Source organism: Acyrthosiphon pisum, chromosome A1, assembly GCF_005508785.2.
Source record: "Acyrthosiphon pisum isolate AL4f chromosome A1, pea_aphid_22Mar2018_4r6ur, whole genome shotgun sequence".
In the NCBI taxonomy this organism is placed as follows: Eukaryota; Metazoa; Arthropoda; class Insecta; order Hemiptera; family Aphididae; genus Acyrthosiphon; species Acyrthosiphon pisum.
The window spans coordinates 64802673-64822190 of record NC_042494.1 but is presented as its reverse complement, the minus strand read 5'-3'; the positions used below and the strand labels follow the sequence as shown (position 1 = coordinate 64822190).

The 19518-nt window shown below is 27.7% G+C and overlaps 2 protein-coding genes across 2 annotated transcripts in view; one reads left to right on the top strand and one right to left on the bottom strand.

Annotated features, from left to right (window-relative positions):
• Positions 1–735: 735 nt before the first annotated feature.
• On the bottom strand, positions 736–7616 carry LOC100169107 (protein disulfide-isomerase). The gene is made up of 10 exons (XM_008184943.2): positions 7399–7616; positions 7024–7207; positions 4143–4340; positions 3767–4035; positions 3463–3696; positions 3201–3401; positions 2969–3139; positions 2769–2900; positions 2527–2616; positions 736–1964 (listed from the first exon to the last, which is right to left on the bottom strand). Exons 2-10 carry the CDS (start codon positions 7190–7192, stop codon positions 1902–1904), a joined length of 1527 nt encoding a protein of 508 aa, XP_008183165.1. The 5' UTR covers positions 7193–7207; positions 7399–7616; the 3' UTR covers positions 736–1901.
• A 212-nt stretch (positions 7617–7828) lies between these two features.
• Positions 7829–19518, top strand: part of LOC100573888 (methyltransferase-like protein 22) — a 22214-nt gene continuing 10524 nt past the window's right edge. Inside the window, exons 1-2 of the mRNA XM_029487380.1 lie at positions 7829–8030; positions 13214–13380. Coding sequence (XP_029343240.1) covers positions 13284–13380 — 97 coding nt within the window. The 5' untranslated portion in view covers positions 7829–8030; positions 13214–13283. The remainder of the gene's footprint in view (positions 8031–13213; positions 13381–19518) is intronic.

Genomic DNA, 19518 nt, shown 5'->3' with positions numbered 1-19518 from the left:
TAATGTTCAACCTTTTTGACTCGCGATCCACTGTTTTTGTAACAATATAAAAGACATTTTAACTATCATTATATCTACTGTAAAATATGGTTCTTTAATTCATTTATTACTTATATTCGAATTTATAATTTATAATTTTATAATAAACTTTTTTTTTTAACAAAAAAGACTTTTCAGGACCCATTTTTATAGATTACGCGACCCAACAGTTGAATACCACTGGTTTAGATTTCCTAATACCTTGCTAACTTTTTTATTATTGTTTGTTTATATTTATGCCTAATTTAGTAGTTCGCAGATATTATGTACCAACAATAAACTATTGTATTATAAAATATCTGCGGAAAAAAAATAAGTTATAAATTATGAATTCAAATAAGTTATGAATGAATTGAACAATATGCACACTTATGTACCTACCGGATATTACAAAAAGCTTAAGTTTTTTTTCTTTCATGGCTTACAAAAGTGACACGAGTCGTGAAAATATTGTTACAAAAACAGTGGACGCGAGTCTAAAAGGTTGAACACTACTAGTCAAAACCATAAATACCTAAGATGAAAAATATTTTTATGTTAAAAAATGTAAAATTCATTAGGTATATCTTTGACAACAACTTATGTCCATTCTTAATGAAATAGCTAGTGAATGTTCCTGATGGGAAACATCAGAAAGGAACAGGTCAGGATAAAAGTATGATAGTAAAAACTGATTAAAAAAAAATATATATTCTCTAGTATTATCTGTTAAATGTATAATTTATATAGAACATAGACATTACAATTTAGGATTACATGAAATATTTAGAGCACTCTGTATTAAAATATAATCAATAATATTATAATATACTTGAAGTAATTATAAAGTTATAATTATAATTGATAACATTAAATCTTATATCTTAGAAGTTTTTGATGATATATCATATATTTTTATATTAACATTTCTGAGTTAAAAATTATAATATAATATACATTTTAGCACTTGGCATTATAGACTATCATCAGAAAACAATTTGGTAAAACGTCATCACGTGTAGCAATTATACACTTATTAAAAATAACTAAATTAAACTCAAATGCTATTATTTTATCACAATTTTTTTAATATAGATGTACTACTTCCTTAAAATTGCGTCCCAAGATCTTTAAGCGGCCGTAGTCAAAATAATCATAATACACTCAAAATAAATTAAAAGTTATATTAAATTATAAAGCATTTATTTTAAAATAACTACAAAAAGATAACATTTTAACAAACCAAATGAATTAAAAATATGAATTTTTGTGATGTTAAAACATTATGATAAAATAAAAATACACCCACGCTTGTTTTAATACATAACAAATGTAAAAAATATATATATGATGATTTGTATCAAAGTACAAATAAAACCTGTGGCTAAACTTTACCATTAAAATTAATTTCAGAAATCAATGTTATTATTAGTATATAAAATTAGTAAAAAGATCCATGAATTAAATAACTCAAGAATTTGAGTAATTGTAGTTTAATAAATAAATGTTTTTAACTATAACTTAAAATAATGATTCATGAATTAATTAAAAATATCAATATTAATTTTATTATTTTTATTTTACTTAACAAGGAAACATCATAGACATTGATTTAAAATAAAATATGGTTCTTAAGAAGTCTATTTCAGAACCATCTATGACAGTCTTGAGAAAGGGGACAACATGAAATTTAAATTTAAAATTGTTTTTCTTACAATCGTAGTAATACCAATTTTCTAGTTTAAATAATGTAAACACAACCAAAATCAGCTATTACACAATTAGGTATTAGTCCAATTGTCGAATTCTATGTGCTGAAGTTTTTCACAAGACGAACAAAAAAAAAATATATATAATAATAAACATTTCTTTACAAATAATATCTACAATTCATCTTTAGGCTTCTCACGTTCTACTTCTTCTTCTTCTTCATCTCCTTCCTCACTCTGTAAAATAACATGTACATGCATTTATAATTACTATATAATATGATTGCTAATTTATTTAAGTAAAAATTCAACAGAAGACTGTTATTATTAGCCTAAACATATATTATACAAAATTAAAACATACATTAAGAAAATATTTTTATCTTTGTATAGTGTGGCCTGCCTGCCAATGTTCAATTGAGGATTTGGACAAGATTTCTCAAAGGGTCCATTTGTACTTATCATTTCTTTCACATACATGTTTAATGTTAAATGGGATGTTGCAGGGAACACAAAATGAAGAATTATTTTTTTTTATTACATAGGCATGTGTTAGGTAGAGAGGACTATTCAAAATCTACTTAAACAGGTTTCTTTCTAACTTGTTAGTTTATCATTACGACCATAATTATATAGATTTTTAATTTGATTGGAAATGGAATTGTCACGCCTGTTTTACAGATAATATATAGTTTAAAATCAAAATTTCAATTTTGAATCAAAAGTAGAAACAGGAATATGTATGGACTCATTATTGAGGATGGGTATTCATTTTTTGTAACAATATAATGTTAATTACCGTTGTGCTAGAAGAACTTTCTTGTTTTCCATCAGCTTCGATAAACTTAATGATTGCTTCTAATGTTCTGTCTCCATTATATTCAATGGCCTGTTTAATAAAATGTAACCAATTAATGAAGTCATTCATAGAATAATATTCTACAACACTTTAAAATGTTAGTTTTAAGAACAAATAGAAAGAAAAATTAAATTTTGTTTGATTTGCAATACAAATACCAACAGTAAAATGAATTAACATACTTTTGGACTATCTCCCTTTGGATAGTATGTTAGTGTAGGGAAGCTGGAAATTTTAGTGTGCTCAAGTTCATTAACTGTAGCATCCATTTTTGCAATGACAATATCATCTTTATCAGCGAAGTGTTCTCCAACCTAAAATATAAATTAATGAAAATAAACACTTTGTTTAAGTAAAAAAAACATTAGGTTGTAATATTTACTTTATCGAAAATTGGTGCAAGCTGTTTACAGTGTCCGCACCATGGAGCATAAAATTCTACAAGTACATTCTTAGTTGAATCTAAAGCTACACTATCAAAGTTAGTAGCAGTCAAAGTCCAGACTGGAGTTTTGTTCCAATCTTCGGGTAATTCTTCAGAGAGCAAATGTTGCTAAACAAAAATGTTATGTTAAAAATAATATCCAATAACTAATAAGTAATAATCATCATACCTTAACTTTTCCTTCGACAAAATCGGAAACAAATTTCCTCACATTTTCTCCGGTTAAATCAGGAGATTCTGGTTTAAATTTGGTCATATCGTCTTCAAGTTTGATTGCCCTCATGCTTGGTACTTCATTCTTTTTCATTCCAAAGAACTCCAAAATCCTTTGATGTTCTTCTTCATCAGCATTAATAGTAACAAACACAATCTAAAAAAAAATAAATTCAGATTAATTAGATATGAATTTATTAAAATATGATTTAATTTACTTTTCCTCTGAAGTCAAGTGCAACAGGCTTAATGTCATCAATGAATTTTTCAAAATGTCCTTCTTTTTTAGATAAGAAGAGCAACAAATGACTCTTAATCTGACCACCAAATATTTTTTGAGCAGTATCTTGGTTGAACTCTATAATGGGAGGCAACGAATGAACAAAAATAAATGTCTTGATGTCTTCAACATTGGCAATATCTTTATCATATGGAACTTTCTTTTCATCAAACTAAAATTAATACAAAAATATATAGTTAATACTTAATTAATAAATTACATAGTACAATGTTAATGCTTACATCTTTATATAAAACAAATGTATCTTTGTGCTCTAAATTAGAGAATTTAGAATAATCTGATACAAGACCAAATGGATGATCATCAACCGAATCCGCCAATTCTGAAAATAATTTTGCAGCATCTGATTCTAAATTTTCGAAATAACCTACAATAGCAACATGTTTTCCCTCAATGAACGACTGTACTTCTTCTTCTGATTGCAATACTTTTGCAGCTGGTCCAGATTTCTTCAATACCCATTGAATGATTTCATCTTTAGTTCGGCCACCTAATGTTAAAATACAAAATAAAATTATTATTATTATTATAAAACGAGAATTTGATGAATACTTTTGAAATAATATTACCAATTAGAAACTAAATTATTATTTGTACCTGAATAGTCAATTGGTTTTCCATTTTTAAAGAACTTTAAAGTTGGATACCCACGGATTCCAAACTGTTCAGCTAAGTCACTCTCAATAGTGGCATCCACTTTGCCCAATTTAACTGATAATTCATTCTGGGCTAAGTGTTGAGCTGCATTTGCATATTCTGGTGCTAATTGTTTACAGTGACCACACCATGGTGCATCTACAAAATGTACACAAAACAACCAAAATTATAAAACAGATAAATAAACATCAACGATACATCACAAACTTGAAAGTTATTAAGTATGTAACAGTAAAACCTCCTTAGAACAGAATTGCTCGATACCAAGTGATTTTTCCATTATAGGGAGACTAAAATATACGGGATATAGATTTTACGTGACTATTGTTACTTTCCATTGTAAGGAGATTTCTGTCTTAAAAGATGTCCATTATAAAACTGTAGGTATTTGGTTTTCATAGTTCTTATGCTCTTATGATATAAATTTACAGCTTACAAATTTTAATTACACATAAGTTTTATAAAATGAGCCGTGTAGATATGATTTTCATTGATATCATAGAGAAACTGAATATTTCTTTGTTATTGCTTAACACACTTATTAAAAAAAATATTATATAGGTATATAAATATGGAATGATACTAATATAAGATATAATTATATAAATAAAGATAAATATTATATATTTGGATAAATTTACAAAATATGTTGTACTGTACAAACATCAATAGAAAAAAACAATTATGATTATGTTCAATTACTCAAAAGGAAGTAGAAGATAATAAAAAAAAAAAGATAACAAATTTAAATAATAAACTTTCACATAGCTAAAAAAAATGCGGTAAACATATGAAATATTTTATCCTGAATATATGAATTAGTCTAGTTAAATAAAGGTATGTATTTAGTCATTACATTATATGTATAAAAAATATAGTCAACAAAAAGCAGTAAAATATAGTTATTTTGCATGGACTATGGATGTAAGAACATATTGTTATATTATGTGTTAAACCTAAATTACCAGTCATCTATTTTAATAGTACTAATTACCTAGGTATTATATTTTAATTCTCAAAAGAAATAGTAATAAACAAGATTAAACTTTATTTAAACATTATTAATTAAGAAAGCTTTAAACAAATAATTATAATAAATATTATTTGGATACAATTTGTAGTGAAATTATAGTAAAATTGGTAACATATCTCAAAACCCTATTTTACTAGGTAATTTTACCCTAATTTAAAATTAATTTTCTCATCATTTATATAATTATATGCATTCAAAAAAAAAAAATGTTTTCTTCTTTTTATCAGTTGTTATATTACTCTGAAAAATTAGACCAAGCAAAAATATGACTTTAATTATTTAAATTATAAATACTATTATTTTAAATACTATAAGTATTTTTATACTATATATTATAGTGAGTAATAGGTACCTATATGAGTTTATTAATAATAAAAAACAAAGTTTTGTGAAAAATATGTTTATAGTAAAATAGATTGTACATATGACAAAGTTAAATATATTATACTTGATAACATTGATTATAATATTATTCAGGATATACAAAAATAATAGGGTATATATTATAAATTATAATTAACATTAATATAATTATTAATTAAGTGATAAACCTATGACTAATAAGAAATAATGATAGGTACATTCATATATAATAAAGATATGGATAGGACATAATGGTCTTATCAGCGGTCTTCGAGGGGAACAATTGAGGCCAAATTAAGTATACCTATATTGCATATCGACTATCAATATAAAGGCACCTCAATTGCCTTCCCCTCCGGGAACGCGGCCTTAAATATATTGAACATTGGCGTGGCCTATCCATATCTTTATTATCTATGGGTACATTTAAGTTTTGATAGCATCATTCTGTAATTAATATTGTTCTATATACCTAATATAATATACCTAATATCAATTAATTTAATCTATTCAACATAATCATATTCAAGACATGGTTTTATCAGATGGAAAAATAATAAATGCCTATGGCTATTAATTTAATAAAGCCATTTGAATAATAAGCTACAGTTTTTATTTATAAACTATAGTCTGTTCCAAATAAGAGAGCACCAGTTCTGTGCACTTTTTTCCCCTTCCACCGGTCACTACCTATGATTTATATGCGGGATGTATGCCGCCTAACGGAATTAGGTCGCTGCCTGTTGCGCTCATACTTGGAACGGAGTATAGATAAATAATTAAGAAAATATTATATTAAGAAAAATATATTGTTATTAAATTATCTAGGTAATTAATTTGCTATTGTAACTTGTAACTATATAAATAATTATTAACTATCAAAAAATGAGAATTGCAAGATATATTTTCTCCATTAAACAATACCCAATATTTGTAAAGGAAAAAGTTTTTGGAAAGTCAAAGCCATCATAGCTTGATTTTTACCTCTTCATATTTATTGATTAGAATTGTAAGGATTTTTCTTTTAAAGCTATGAAGTTTATGACTATTTTAATACACATTATACTACATATAAAATTGTGATACTATTATGTTATATAAAATGAACCTATTAGTCAAGAGAAACTAGACATTATTTTACATTTGTTAAGTATGTAAGTGTAGTGTATGAGCTACTTGCAGTCAAAATAATATAATTATTATTGTGTAGGTACTTTATTGCCTAGGTATATTATGTATATTTGCAACAAAAAAAACCAAAGCCATAAAGTCGATCCCCACTCCGAATAATATGGTGCTTGATCAATAGGAAAACCTCAGTGTCTACAGTTCTCAAATTATATGGGGTCATTGTGACGTTTTCTAACCTTTAAAACGATACAAAATTTCTGGGTTTGGGAACACATCAATAAAACGTGTACTCACAGAATTTGACGAGCAAGTATTCGGACGACGAGACGATACTTTGGAAGTTGTCTTTGGTCAACACAAGCACGCCCTCGTCTGACTCGACGGCCACCTGTTCCTGGACACCGGCGTCGGCGATCGCCGAGTTAACCAACAGGAACGCTGCGAACGCTACGTGAAGAATCATGTCGTCGATTCGATTCTGTTGACACGGAACAACAGAAAAAACACGTCAATAAAGAAAACAGCGTAAAAGGTAAGTAGGTGGTTGGTCACCGTCCTCCACACCGGTAATTATAACAATGTTGTAAAGTAACAACGACACAACCGTGGACGTCGAGATCGACTAACAGTACTACGGCCGTTCGTAGTGGATGGACTTTTGGTACTTACCGGCGAGTGCTGGATCGTAGTGATGATTCGACGTGGATGCGTAAAATTTGAAAACCCTGAAAACTAAAATAAAACTTATATAGGATCTGACGGGTATTACCACTCGGGGGGGACAACGACGACCGCTGCTACGTTGGTTGTGCGAATAGTGACGGGAAAATGTGCGGTCGCGGTGCTGTACACCGCTGATAAAATGTTGATGATGTAAACAAAATGTTCATACTGGCTCGTGGTGCCCGATCATTGGTCCGCGGGCACAGTGTACACGCGCACACATTTTCGAGCCAATAATAATTGTAGTATGCGTCGTCCGCGTTTTCTCTCTCTCACTCTCGCGTCTTGCTGCTTGGCTGGCAGTGTCGTGGTTACATGGGATATTATGTATTATCTCGTTTCCGACACGACAACAACAAAATAATATTGTTGATAATATATTTTATTATTGATTTCACTGAATGTTCAAGTTGAAATTTGAAAGAATAAAAACATAAAGTGCCATTACCCACGATATTTTCTCGGTTTACGGCATTTTTAGTGTATCTATTGAATATTCTCAATAGTCTCAATAGAGGATAGTCATCCAACTATCCATGTATCTAAGGAAGTGAGGAACCAGATCTCAATATGGGCCGGTATGTAACTACTGCCTATTGGTAGCAACCATAGAATATAATATTTCTTTCTAAAATAGTGGCAACTGTTAGGTAGAGTGGTAATCGTGATAGGTATTACTGGCACAGTGGCACGGCATTGGTGCAGATTGTGTACACTTGATTCCAGAATACCATATTACGATAGTGGCATAGTCAGGATTTTTTTCGGGGGCTGATCAACTTTTACACTTTTACACATTAAATACGTCCTAGCACAGATAGATAGCTGAAAAGTGTTAATACTTATATTACATTTTTAAATATTTTAAATACAATATAAGATTTTTTGAGCGACTATCAATGACCATTAAAATAATTTTAAAATTTTCTTAACATTTCGAGGGGGGGGGGGCTGCAGCCCCTTCGGCCCCTTCCCTGGCTACACCACTGTATTACAACGATTTCAACGATTTCCAAGATGTCCGTAATTACTAAAATATTACCAAGACTGAAGACTTAGCGTGTACACTGATTTCCATTTGTGATTTATCCCTCGGTAACACATAAAATCGACACGTAATTCATATTTCCTTATTGAAATTCTTTGTGCCTACACATTACTTGGGCAATTAAATGAAACATGCCGTGTATGTAGGTATCCGTCTTAGTAATACAATTTAGGTTACGTTCAAACCGTTCAACCTCTAGCCTCTTGTCCAAGTAGGTAGGTAGATGCCGGATGGAGACATCGGTGACAGGCACAATTTAAATATTGAAGCTCATCACCATATTCCATTACGAATAACGGGTTATGGGCTATAATATATCCCAGAGAATATTTTAAGAAATTTTATCTCGCAGCCTGTATTGCAAAAAACGGTGTTTTCCGATTTAAGAAAATTTCCTTATATCGTTTACCCGTAGAATTGTAAGAAATACGATTTTTTTAAAATTCGAGGTGTTACAACTAAAATCAAAATCGATTTTGTAGAAACTGATTTTTCGTAAAATTTCACGTGTTTTTCGAACGTTTTTGAAAACTAGGTACCTAGACTGACAATTTTGAATATTCACCACTCAAATGCACCAACTAGATTCACTTTCACTTCAGAAAAGTTACTGTGGTTGAAATTCAAAGCATTATTATTTATTTCAACTACTTTTCTTGCCTGTACCTACTATTTATCTCTATAGATAAGTATTTACAAAAAATTTAAAAAAACACCCACACATTGTAAAATCAATACATTCATCACTCCGCTCAGAATCTAAAATTTCCTGTAATTTTCAAGCGTAGGAAAAAACAAAAAAAAAAGAGGGGGGAATTTTTACGCAAAATCAGTGTTTTACAGAATTGATTTTGTTTTTTGGTTTAACTAAAAATTAATAACACCTAATAACCGTCAATACTTTGAAATTTCACCAACTGTTTATAAAACCATATTTTCTACCTTTCAGAAAAAAAAAGTTAATTGGAAAGTAACATTAATGTTTTATGAGCATTTGATATTAAAAATTTTAAGACATTGGATATTCACCCGTAAATTAACAATTTCTGAATAATGAATTTTTAATATTTTGTTGAAATTTAAAAACAAATAACCGTAGATACTTAAAATGTTCACCAAATGTTTATACTAGCATTTTCTCTAGCTATACATAATTAAATGTTCAAAACATGTTGAGCAATTTATATTTTATAAACATGATACATTTTTTATTTATTTTGTTTTTTATTTTATTAATGTAGTTAACTAATTTTTTGTTATGTTAAAAAGCTTGAAAATGTAATACAAGTTTCCTCAAACGTTTATATAATAGACAATAAAAAATATTAAAGAATATGCAATTTGCACGATTTTTTAAAACCCATTTAAAATTAATCAAATCACGAAAATGTACAAATTATTTTGTAGTTTAAAATGTATACAATGTCCAATTTCATATCAAAAATATTAAACATTTTAAACAAGGTTTAAACTACCTAGTGTTTCATATTGCAACTAAAATATATGAAAAATGTATACGAATTTTTTTTCGATATTTTAATTTCAAACTTGGACGAACTTAGGGCCTGTATTACAATCATAGCTTAAACCTCGATTTACGCCTAACCCACTGATTAGTGATTTTACCAGCCAAAATCGGTGTTTTAACCTTAGTTTAACGGTTGTAATACGGGCACTTAGATATTTAAACGAAGAATAACAGTTTTAATTAATTTGTTATAATTGCTCGCTGTCGCTCTGCTGTACAGTAAATTATAATGATACAATATCAGTGTATATGAAAAACGATTCTGACTTCTGAGTGAAGACGGTTTGTCAGTCTAGGATACTTTATATTATATTTATATTGTTATTAGTTAATAGTTATTACCTACTATTATTATTAATATACGCCGTGGTAGCCAGCAAGTTGAATTAATATTATAAATTTACAAAAAAAATAAATAAAATCGTTATTCTTGCAAGAATAGTTATTTAATGTATCTAATTTCGTCCAAATTTTAATATAAAATAACTATAAAAAATGTTCAATCCTTATAGCTATAAAAGTTAAATTCTTAATAAATATTCTTTTAGATTCTAAGCGAAGCAATACATGTATTTATTTTATAATGATGTGTGTTTTTTTTACTCACTTATTTACTCACAGATTACTAACTTTCCCATCAAACAAGATACTGAAGTTGAACATCAAAGCATTTTTACTGCCCTAAAAGGTGCAATGTCGGACACAAAAAATAAAAAATAAAAAACAAACATCTTTGTAAAACCAATTCGAAAAAAAAACACTGATTACTATAATAGTAAAATAAATTACTTTAATATTATTAATATCAAAAATTCATAAAATATATTTATATATAATATAATGTATATGCTGACAGACCATCTTCGCTCAGAATCGTATAGGTACAATGATTTTATATCATTGAATTCAAATTTAACACTTCCGTAATGGATTATATACGACATCTAATGGCTAATGTATACAGTGACAGTGTGTAAACGCTAATTGAGAACACTCAATATCTTTGCGTAGAGCCCAGTAATTTGAATTCTGATTTATTGTTGGTTGTTATGACATAAAAATATACCTTTTTATAGCCTTAGAATTTTTTTTAAATATACTTGCGCATGCGCAGTGCAACTTTTTTTTTCTTAAATGGCAACCACCTATTTTAACCACTAATTATTTTTTGGCTAATTTTTTATACATTTTGTTGGCTTAACCAGCTTTCTAAGTCCAAAATTGACCAAGTTACAGCTAATCAACAAAAAAACTTCAAAATACGCGAAATTTTTAGATTTTTTACTGTAATTCTGAAAATAATTATTCTAGAATTGTTTAGGCTTAACATTTTCACCCCTAATTATTTAGGTAATATTTAGGTGATACATAAATAAATGGATCTTTTGGAATTAATTAATAATTTATTCTTCAGTCAGTTGATACTTGATTGCATGTTGCTGTTATTATATCTTTTAAATTTTGAAGATTTATAGGAGGGTCGACATACATTAAACTATTAATAAATTCCAAAAGATCCATTACATGTGTAACATAATTAACAACATGTTTATTTATGTATCACATAAATATTACCTAAACAATTAGAGGTGAAAATGTTAAGCCTAAACAAACAGTTATTTTCATTACAGTAAAAAATCTGAATAGAATTTTGCAGTATTTTTGTTGATTGGCTGTAACTTGAACAATTTCGGACTTAGAAAGTTGGTTAAACCCCAAAATGCATTCAAAAATTAGGCAAAAAATAATTAGTGGTTAAAATAGGTGGTTGCCGTTTAAGAAAAAAAAAGTTTTACTACGCATGCGGAAGTCTAATTAAGTTAAAAAAAATTCAAAGGCTATAAAAAGGTGTATTTTTATATGTCATAACAACCAACATTAAATCAGAATTCAGATAGGCGTGTTGTTTTAAAAATTAATTTTTTTACTCTAGATAATTTTTATAATAATAATATAACTATTCCAATATGGCAATATATGAATATTTTTTTTTACTTTATATAAACATATTTAAATTTTATTATTTTATTATGTGACGTGTTGTTTTAATTATTATTTTTTTACTTTATATCTCTATAATAATAATATAACTACCTATAACTTTATTTGAATAAGCCCTCGCCCAAACGGTATACATCTATTCGCCCAACCGGTAGCTTTAGTTGAATAAACCCTCGCCCAAACGGCAAACGGTATACATTTATTCGCCTAAACGGACTATAAATTGAGTCGATTTGCCCAAACGGTTTACGCCCATTCAGATTACATGGCCCTACGCAAAGATATTGAGTGTTCTCAATTAGCGTTTACACACTATAATATAGGTACATCTGAGCAGTTACTAACTTGCCCACTTTGTTCAACACGACTCTCTGTGACTACTGACTATTAAACTGTTGTGACGCTCGTGATGGTTGAAGGTGAGGAGTTTTACCCCCATGGTTTATTTTGAACTTTGGTTTTCAATGACTCTAGCAGTCTAGTCCTAGTAACTATTAAATCCTAGTTACTCCCATGCTCTTTATCTGTATCTACCTGTCCTACCCATGTCCTTGTTGTGCAGTCGTCATCCAAGAGGTTCCTCTAGGTTTGGTTCTATTTTTTATTTGTATAAGCTATTATAGTAACGTTTCAGTTTAAACTTTAATATAATTATAGACCTTTGTTTTGTTGACCTTTTTTATTGTTATAATTAACTCATATTTTTGAGTTTTGATCTCCAATATATGTGACCATATGTAACTGCAGAGAAAATTGTAAATAGGGTGAATAAAAATAATCCTATCTATAAGGAAACAATACTATTTTTTATAACCTTAATTTTGATATTATGTTTCAATAATGAAATCAATTTAATTTAAAAAAATAGACTCAATTATGTATATACGTATTACGTAGTACGTAAGTACGTTTATAAATATACTCTATTAAATTGATAATACTGGTTACTTAAACATAATATACTAAATACTTATTGAGGAGTGAGGACAATAAAACAAATTTACAGTAGGTATAATAAAGTTGGCCGAGTTTGTTGGCTTAATAATCATATCACAAACCCTGAGCGTTTTTTTTTTTTTTTATTTTTTTTTTTTGGCATACGTTTAATAGAATCCTGGCTATTCTTATGTGTTTATTTAAACGTTTGAACATTAATTATTATATTTTATTTTATGTTATTTTAGATATGCGAGTGTTATAACATATTTGTACAAATATTTCATATCGATTAATTTAATTTGACAAAATAAAAACATGGAAACTACAAGTAACACAACAAATACTTTACAGTCTGAACTATTTCTAGAATTGAACGAGGAACATAAATCTGGTGATACTCATAACATAAGAAGTAAGTTTTTTTAAGCATAAGTAATTACTAATAATTATAATAACAAATAACTATAATAACATAGAACATAGTTCTAACAATGTAAATTAATACATTTAACCTGATTAAATCATTGTATAATTTTAATATAAACGTGTAGTGGCTAGTAGGTATGTCATTTAATTTTGAACGACAATGGATAAAACAATATTTTTTAGTAGGCACGCACAATATTACAATGTATGGAAAATATTAAATTCACCTATAGTATTTTTTATTATATATGTATTAGGTGTGTTATAATATGTACCTATACCACTATACCATCCAACTTCATACAACTGTTTAAATAAAATTAATTCAGCCTAATATATTACTTAAAATGATACCTTTTACACAGGGCTTCAAAACGCTTTTTATAACGTTATGAGTATAACGTTAAACATATAAAAAAACGATTGAAATCGATAACGGATAACATATCGGTAAACGATAAACGATTGAAACGGTTAACGGAAAACATATCGTTAAACGATAAGCAATTGAAAACGGATAACGGATACCGAAACAGAAACGATGAACGATTGAAACATATAATTGCCTGGAAAAAAGTTATTTATAAAATTATATCTATCAGTAAAATATATATATATTTTTGTAATATTATATTTTTCAATCACTCTGTTTTGTTTGGGAAACAAGCTATATCCATCAGATAACGCTAAACGCTTCATAACTTTTAAATTTTTAAAACGTTTGAACGCTTAAGTTGAAGAACGTTTAAATTCTATATAATGTTAAACAGTCATTCCACCATAACGTTTAATATCCATATAACGGTAAACGGTATTATAGTTTTTGATTTAAGCCCTGATTTTACATTCATAAATTATTAGTATATATCTAGTTTAAAATATATGCTATAGGTGTTATAGTTACATCTATTATATTGATTTTATCGAATTGTCTTAAATCCGTAGGTGGTAAATATAAAATAGATGATAAGTTGTTACATGCCGACAATAGATGCTTATTTTTTTTGGTATTAAGTTTTATTATAGGTATTTTATATTTTAAAATTTTAACTATTTTTAAAAATTCATTAATTTTATAAAATAACTAATTTAAATACTTATTATTATGTTTTAATCTATATAATATATCATTACAATATACATGCAGCATATTATTATTTATATAAATTCAGGAGCAAAACATAGAGAGGATCGTTCAAACTTTTCCCTTTAAAAATGTATAATTTTATGTAGGTTAATACTTTTGGCTAGATATATACATACCTATACCTACTCTTTTTTTTAATAAAGTAAATAAATATAATATATGAATATAGGTATCTTATAGATTTTTAACAGAAATCTTTATAGATTATAGTCTCATTTATAAAATAATATATAGACCTACAATCCACATTTTATTAACATATTATATGCAATAAATTGCAATATCGACCAGTATTAAAAAAATATAGTTTCTTAATAATTATGTAGCTATTCGTAAAAGAGCTGATTATTTACTTATAGGCAAGTGCGTGTTACAAACATTTTGTGTAAATTTCTATTTTATAGCATATTCTGTTAAACGTAGCCTCCATCGCCTCCCTCCCGATATTTTAAGAAAATAAAAAATTATTACTATGGTTTTTGAAAATTATTACAAATACAATTGTGTATAGCTTCCAGCAGTTAATCACAACGTGGGCGGTACCGCTCGCTTGTAGGATTTTTTAGTTTTGAGGGGTTCGTTTAATTTTATTAGATTTAAGATTTTAGTGTATAAAAATCAGGGAGGGGTGGTGTGAGATTTTTGAAAATCTAAAAGGGGTGCTAAGTAAAAAACGGTTGGGAATCACTGCTTTACAAGGAACCGATACATAAAATAAGACCTCGACATTAGTATGCTTAACTAATGGGATACCCTAGTTAAACAAACTCTGTGTAAATACATTATCAGCCCCCTCCCCTTCAAAAAAGTTATTTAATAATATTTGTAATAAGGAAAGGACTGTAATTATAGTAATTAATAAGATAGAAGCTATAAGACCACCGACGACACTTTGAAACCCCGTAAAAATTGTATCTTGGTTATATAATATTACTATACTATATAAATATAGTACTATATAATACTATATAAATTATAATAAGTTTTTTTATACTTGTAATAATAATCTAATAAAAAAAAATTGATGGAAAAACGGGAATTCTTAAATAAAACCAGTTTTTAAAAATCAATTTGGTTTTTTTGTTGTAGGTAGGTACCTAATTATGAAATGAATGACTTGATATTTAGTATTTTTTTTTTTTATTAATATTAGAATTTAGTGCCATTTACTTGACATTATAGAACTTTCAAAATATTTTGTGTTATATTGACTATATTTAGATAATATATGAAATTATTAACTTTTTTTAGTTTTTTTTCGATTTATGTATGAAAACATTGTTGTAGAGTAAAAAAGCTTGACAATTTAATGCAAGGTTACTCATAGTTGTTCAGACCCCAATTAAAAATATCGAAAACACAGTCACGATTTTTTTTTTTTAAAGCATTTAAAATTCAAATGTTTATGAAATGTTAGGGAAACGCTCAGAATCGTTTTTCGTATGCAATTAATTTTGTCATTTAATTCAAATTTTTACACATCCATTACAGTGGTCTACGCGTACTCAATTATGAGGTACACTTGACTCCTACAGGAGATAGATCACCTCTCTTTTAATGGTACTTTAATTTGTAAACTGTGATTATAATTTATAAGCATCAAAACATATTGGTGTAGATCTTGACTCTATACCAACTTTTATTTATAAATGTAACTATTAAACTATATGTCAGTATGCTATAGGTATTAATAATATAATATACATAGTATATTTTATTAATCTAGTCCCTATTAATAAAATAAAATAAAACGTATTAAATATATTTTAGTTTATAATATTATTTTTGATGATCGAAATATTTTGTAAGAATTTATAGTAAATTCAACTTGGCCAATCTATAATATATAGCCCGTAGTTACCTAACTATATAGTAAAATATGTTTGCCGATAATATGGTGTACCTATAGTTAACACAAACATGACCTAATTTATTTTCAGGCAACAAACAGCGCATCTTGAATCGCTTGTAAAGTCGAAAGTTCCAGAAAATTACGATTAAAACATATGCAAAAATAACAAATAATTGTCTAATTATTGTACAGAACTAATATTTTGAAATAAAAGTAGATTGTATATAGGAATCTACTTATATGTCTTTCAGCTATATATATTTTAATATTTAAGATATTCATAAATACTATTAAATTAAATAAAGAAAAAAAACATTATTCGAAAGTAGGTATATCTTATAGTATTTGTTAACATTCGTGCTATATGGATATGTTTAATAATTATTAAATTTAAAAATCATTTCCGTTTACAAATCAAATTTTTATTACCTACAAAAATGGTTTTTTTATAGTTAAGCACATAATTAAATAACATTTTAGAACTCCCTAAATATAAATTTTAGTTGGGCCAAAGATCCTGCAGGATAAAAATAGAATAGGTACCTGGTACCTACATTATACTTGATCATTTAGGTACTATAATCAAATTATGTGGATGGAAAAATTGTTTTTAGATAGGTCCCTTACAAGTTACAATTACTTACCTTGTTAATTGTTATACATATATTGACGTACGTATAGTGTCGTACTGTCGTATACAGTTTAACGGAATTAAATATTTTCAGTAGGTATTGACCTCCTTTCACAAACCAGTAATGCGTATACAGTTAGGTACATACATAATACATATGGCATTTGTGTCTGTGCAGTGTGAGGCGCATCACATTTATAATATTTTAAAATAATGTTGTAATAGATATTGATGATTTATAAAAATTTAACATTGGATACAATTCCTAAATTTCAGAAAAAATTAAACACACAATTGTACATTTAGCCACATAGGTAACTTGGAAAATTATATAAGTAAATTATATAGATAGATACTTATAGATCACACGTAGTGTCAATCATTCTAGGATAATATACTATATAGATACCTCGATAGATACTGTGTAATGTAATACCAGTGGTGGTTTTGAGGGGGTGATTCGAGACGATATATTAAAAGCGACGATATATTCGACTCCATAGTACTAGGTATATTATATTGTATTTGCGTCCACCATTTTTCGATTTCTAAAATGGGTACCTATAATGATTTGCACCCCATATAGTATCAAAATGACTTTGAATTGATCAATATCTATTAAACATTGTTGTACATTTATTGGTAAAAGTCTGGTAAAATTGTATGCATAAAAGACAAATTTTTATCGCTATAATAATCATTAATCGATAACTACCGATATAAATGATCTTATACATTATATTAATGTAATATTTTATTGTGGTTGTTCGTGCAACACCATGGAATATCTGGGTGGAAGTTCGTAACAACTAACAATACTTTAAGGACTAATTATATTGTTAGTCACTGCACAATGAACATAATATGAAAACAAAATTTAACGGAAACCTAAAATCGAATTCATCTGGTCATAGTAAAACTGGTAAGAATAAATATCTCACAAAATTATTGAACTATTACAAGTTCTATTTGGAGATAATATAAATAAACGATGCCAAGTAGGTAAAAAGAATTTTCAATATAAACCTCTCAATGGGCACCAACTAAATACAATTTCGTATCAGAAATCACCCCTGTCCCTTAGAATTGAAGATTGAATCATTTTCTTTTTGCTATAAAACGTGTACGTCTAATCAAAAAAACACACATTGTAAAATCAATACACCTATTATTTCACTCAGAATCTAAAAGACATCCCCTAGAAGTATAAAACGAGCACTGAAAGTCTGCAGTATTTAATACGAGTCAAAACACAAATCATTGTTAAAATAATATAGTTTAAGTCTGTGGCTTGGTGCAAGAAGGGTTAATGTCATATTTTGACAATGTTCAGGAATTTAAAATATTAAATTGGCCAATTTCTAAAATTTACATAAAAATCTTAAATTTTATGTTTGAACTCTAAAATTTCTGTTACTTAATTACATTTGTTTTTATTTCATTGTATGACTCTCATTTTGTTTTTAAGTATAAATAAGTGAGTTTTAGTTTGACATTGGCCCCCCAGAAAAAATAAAAAAATAAAAAACTTTGGTTTGACATTGGCCAAAAACTAAAATTTAAAATAAACAATTTTCAATAATTAAATAACTTGACTTTTTTATGAAAACCTCACAATAATATTCAATTGATCATAATGTTAGTAACTCCTACATTTATAAACTTTATTAATTGATTTCGAAATGGCCAATGTCGTGGCTATAGATAATATGTGGCCAATGTCGACATAGGCCCATAATAAATTGATTATTATTTTATCGATTATTTTCAAAAAGGCCAATGTCAAATCTAATTTGGTCATACAGCATAAGAGACATTGGCCCTTTTAACACAAGTAACATAAGCAGATTTTTATGACATTGGTCAAATAATCTCAATTTTGTCAAAATGTGACATTGGCCCTTCTTGCACCGAGCCACAGAATTATAACTACGCGTACCTATATTATATCAATAATAATGGTTCTTGGAAAACTAAACGAGCCCGAAATCCTAACGATTGTTGATATTTTGAATGTTGCGGCCATATTCGCTGGCATAGTATTTTAAATATTTAGTTATCTTTTATCTTATCTAGATAAATAGTTGCGTTTTATCCACGATTAAAGATATACTGGTTACCCAACGGCCTATGCTTTGCACAGGCAGAAAACGGCTACGAAACCTCGATATGTTATGGACACGATTAAAGATATACTATATATCTTTAATCGTGGTTTTATCTAAATAGTTATCTAAGATAAAAAATTCATCCATCTAGATAAATTCGTCTCTATACAAAAAATGAAATACACTTTTTATTGTCAATTTATTTTTTTGATAATTAATACTTTAAATTTGAATTGTCGTCATCTCAGTAAAATAATTGTATGTTCATAATAATATTATATATTATAAGGTACCTATTATTTATTATTGATATTTTCGTTAGAGACCCAGCTTAGTGCTCAAATGAAAAATATACCTACATTTCATTGTTATCTTGTGTTGGTGAC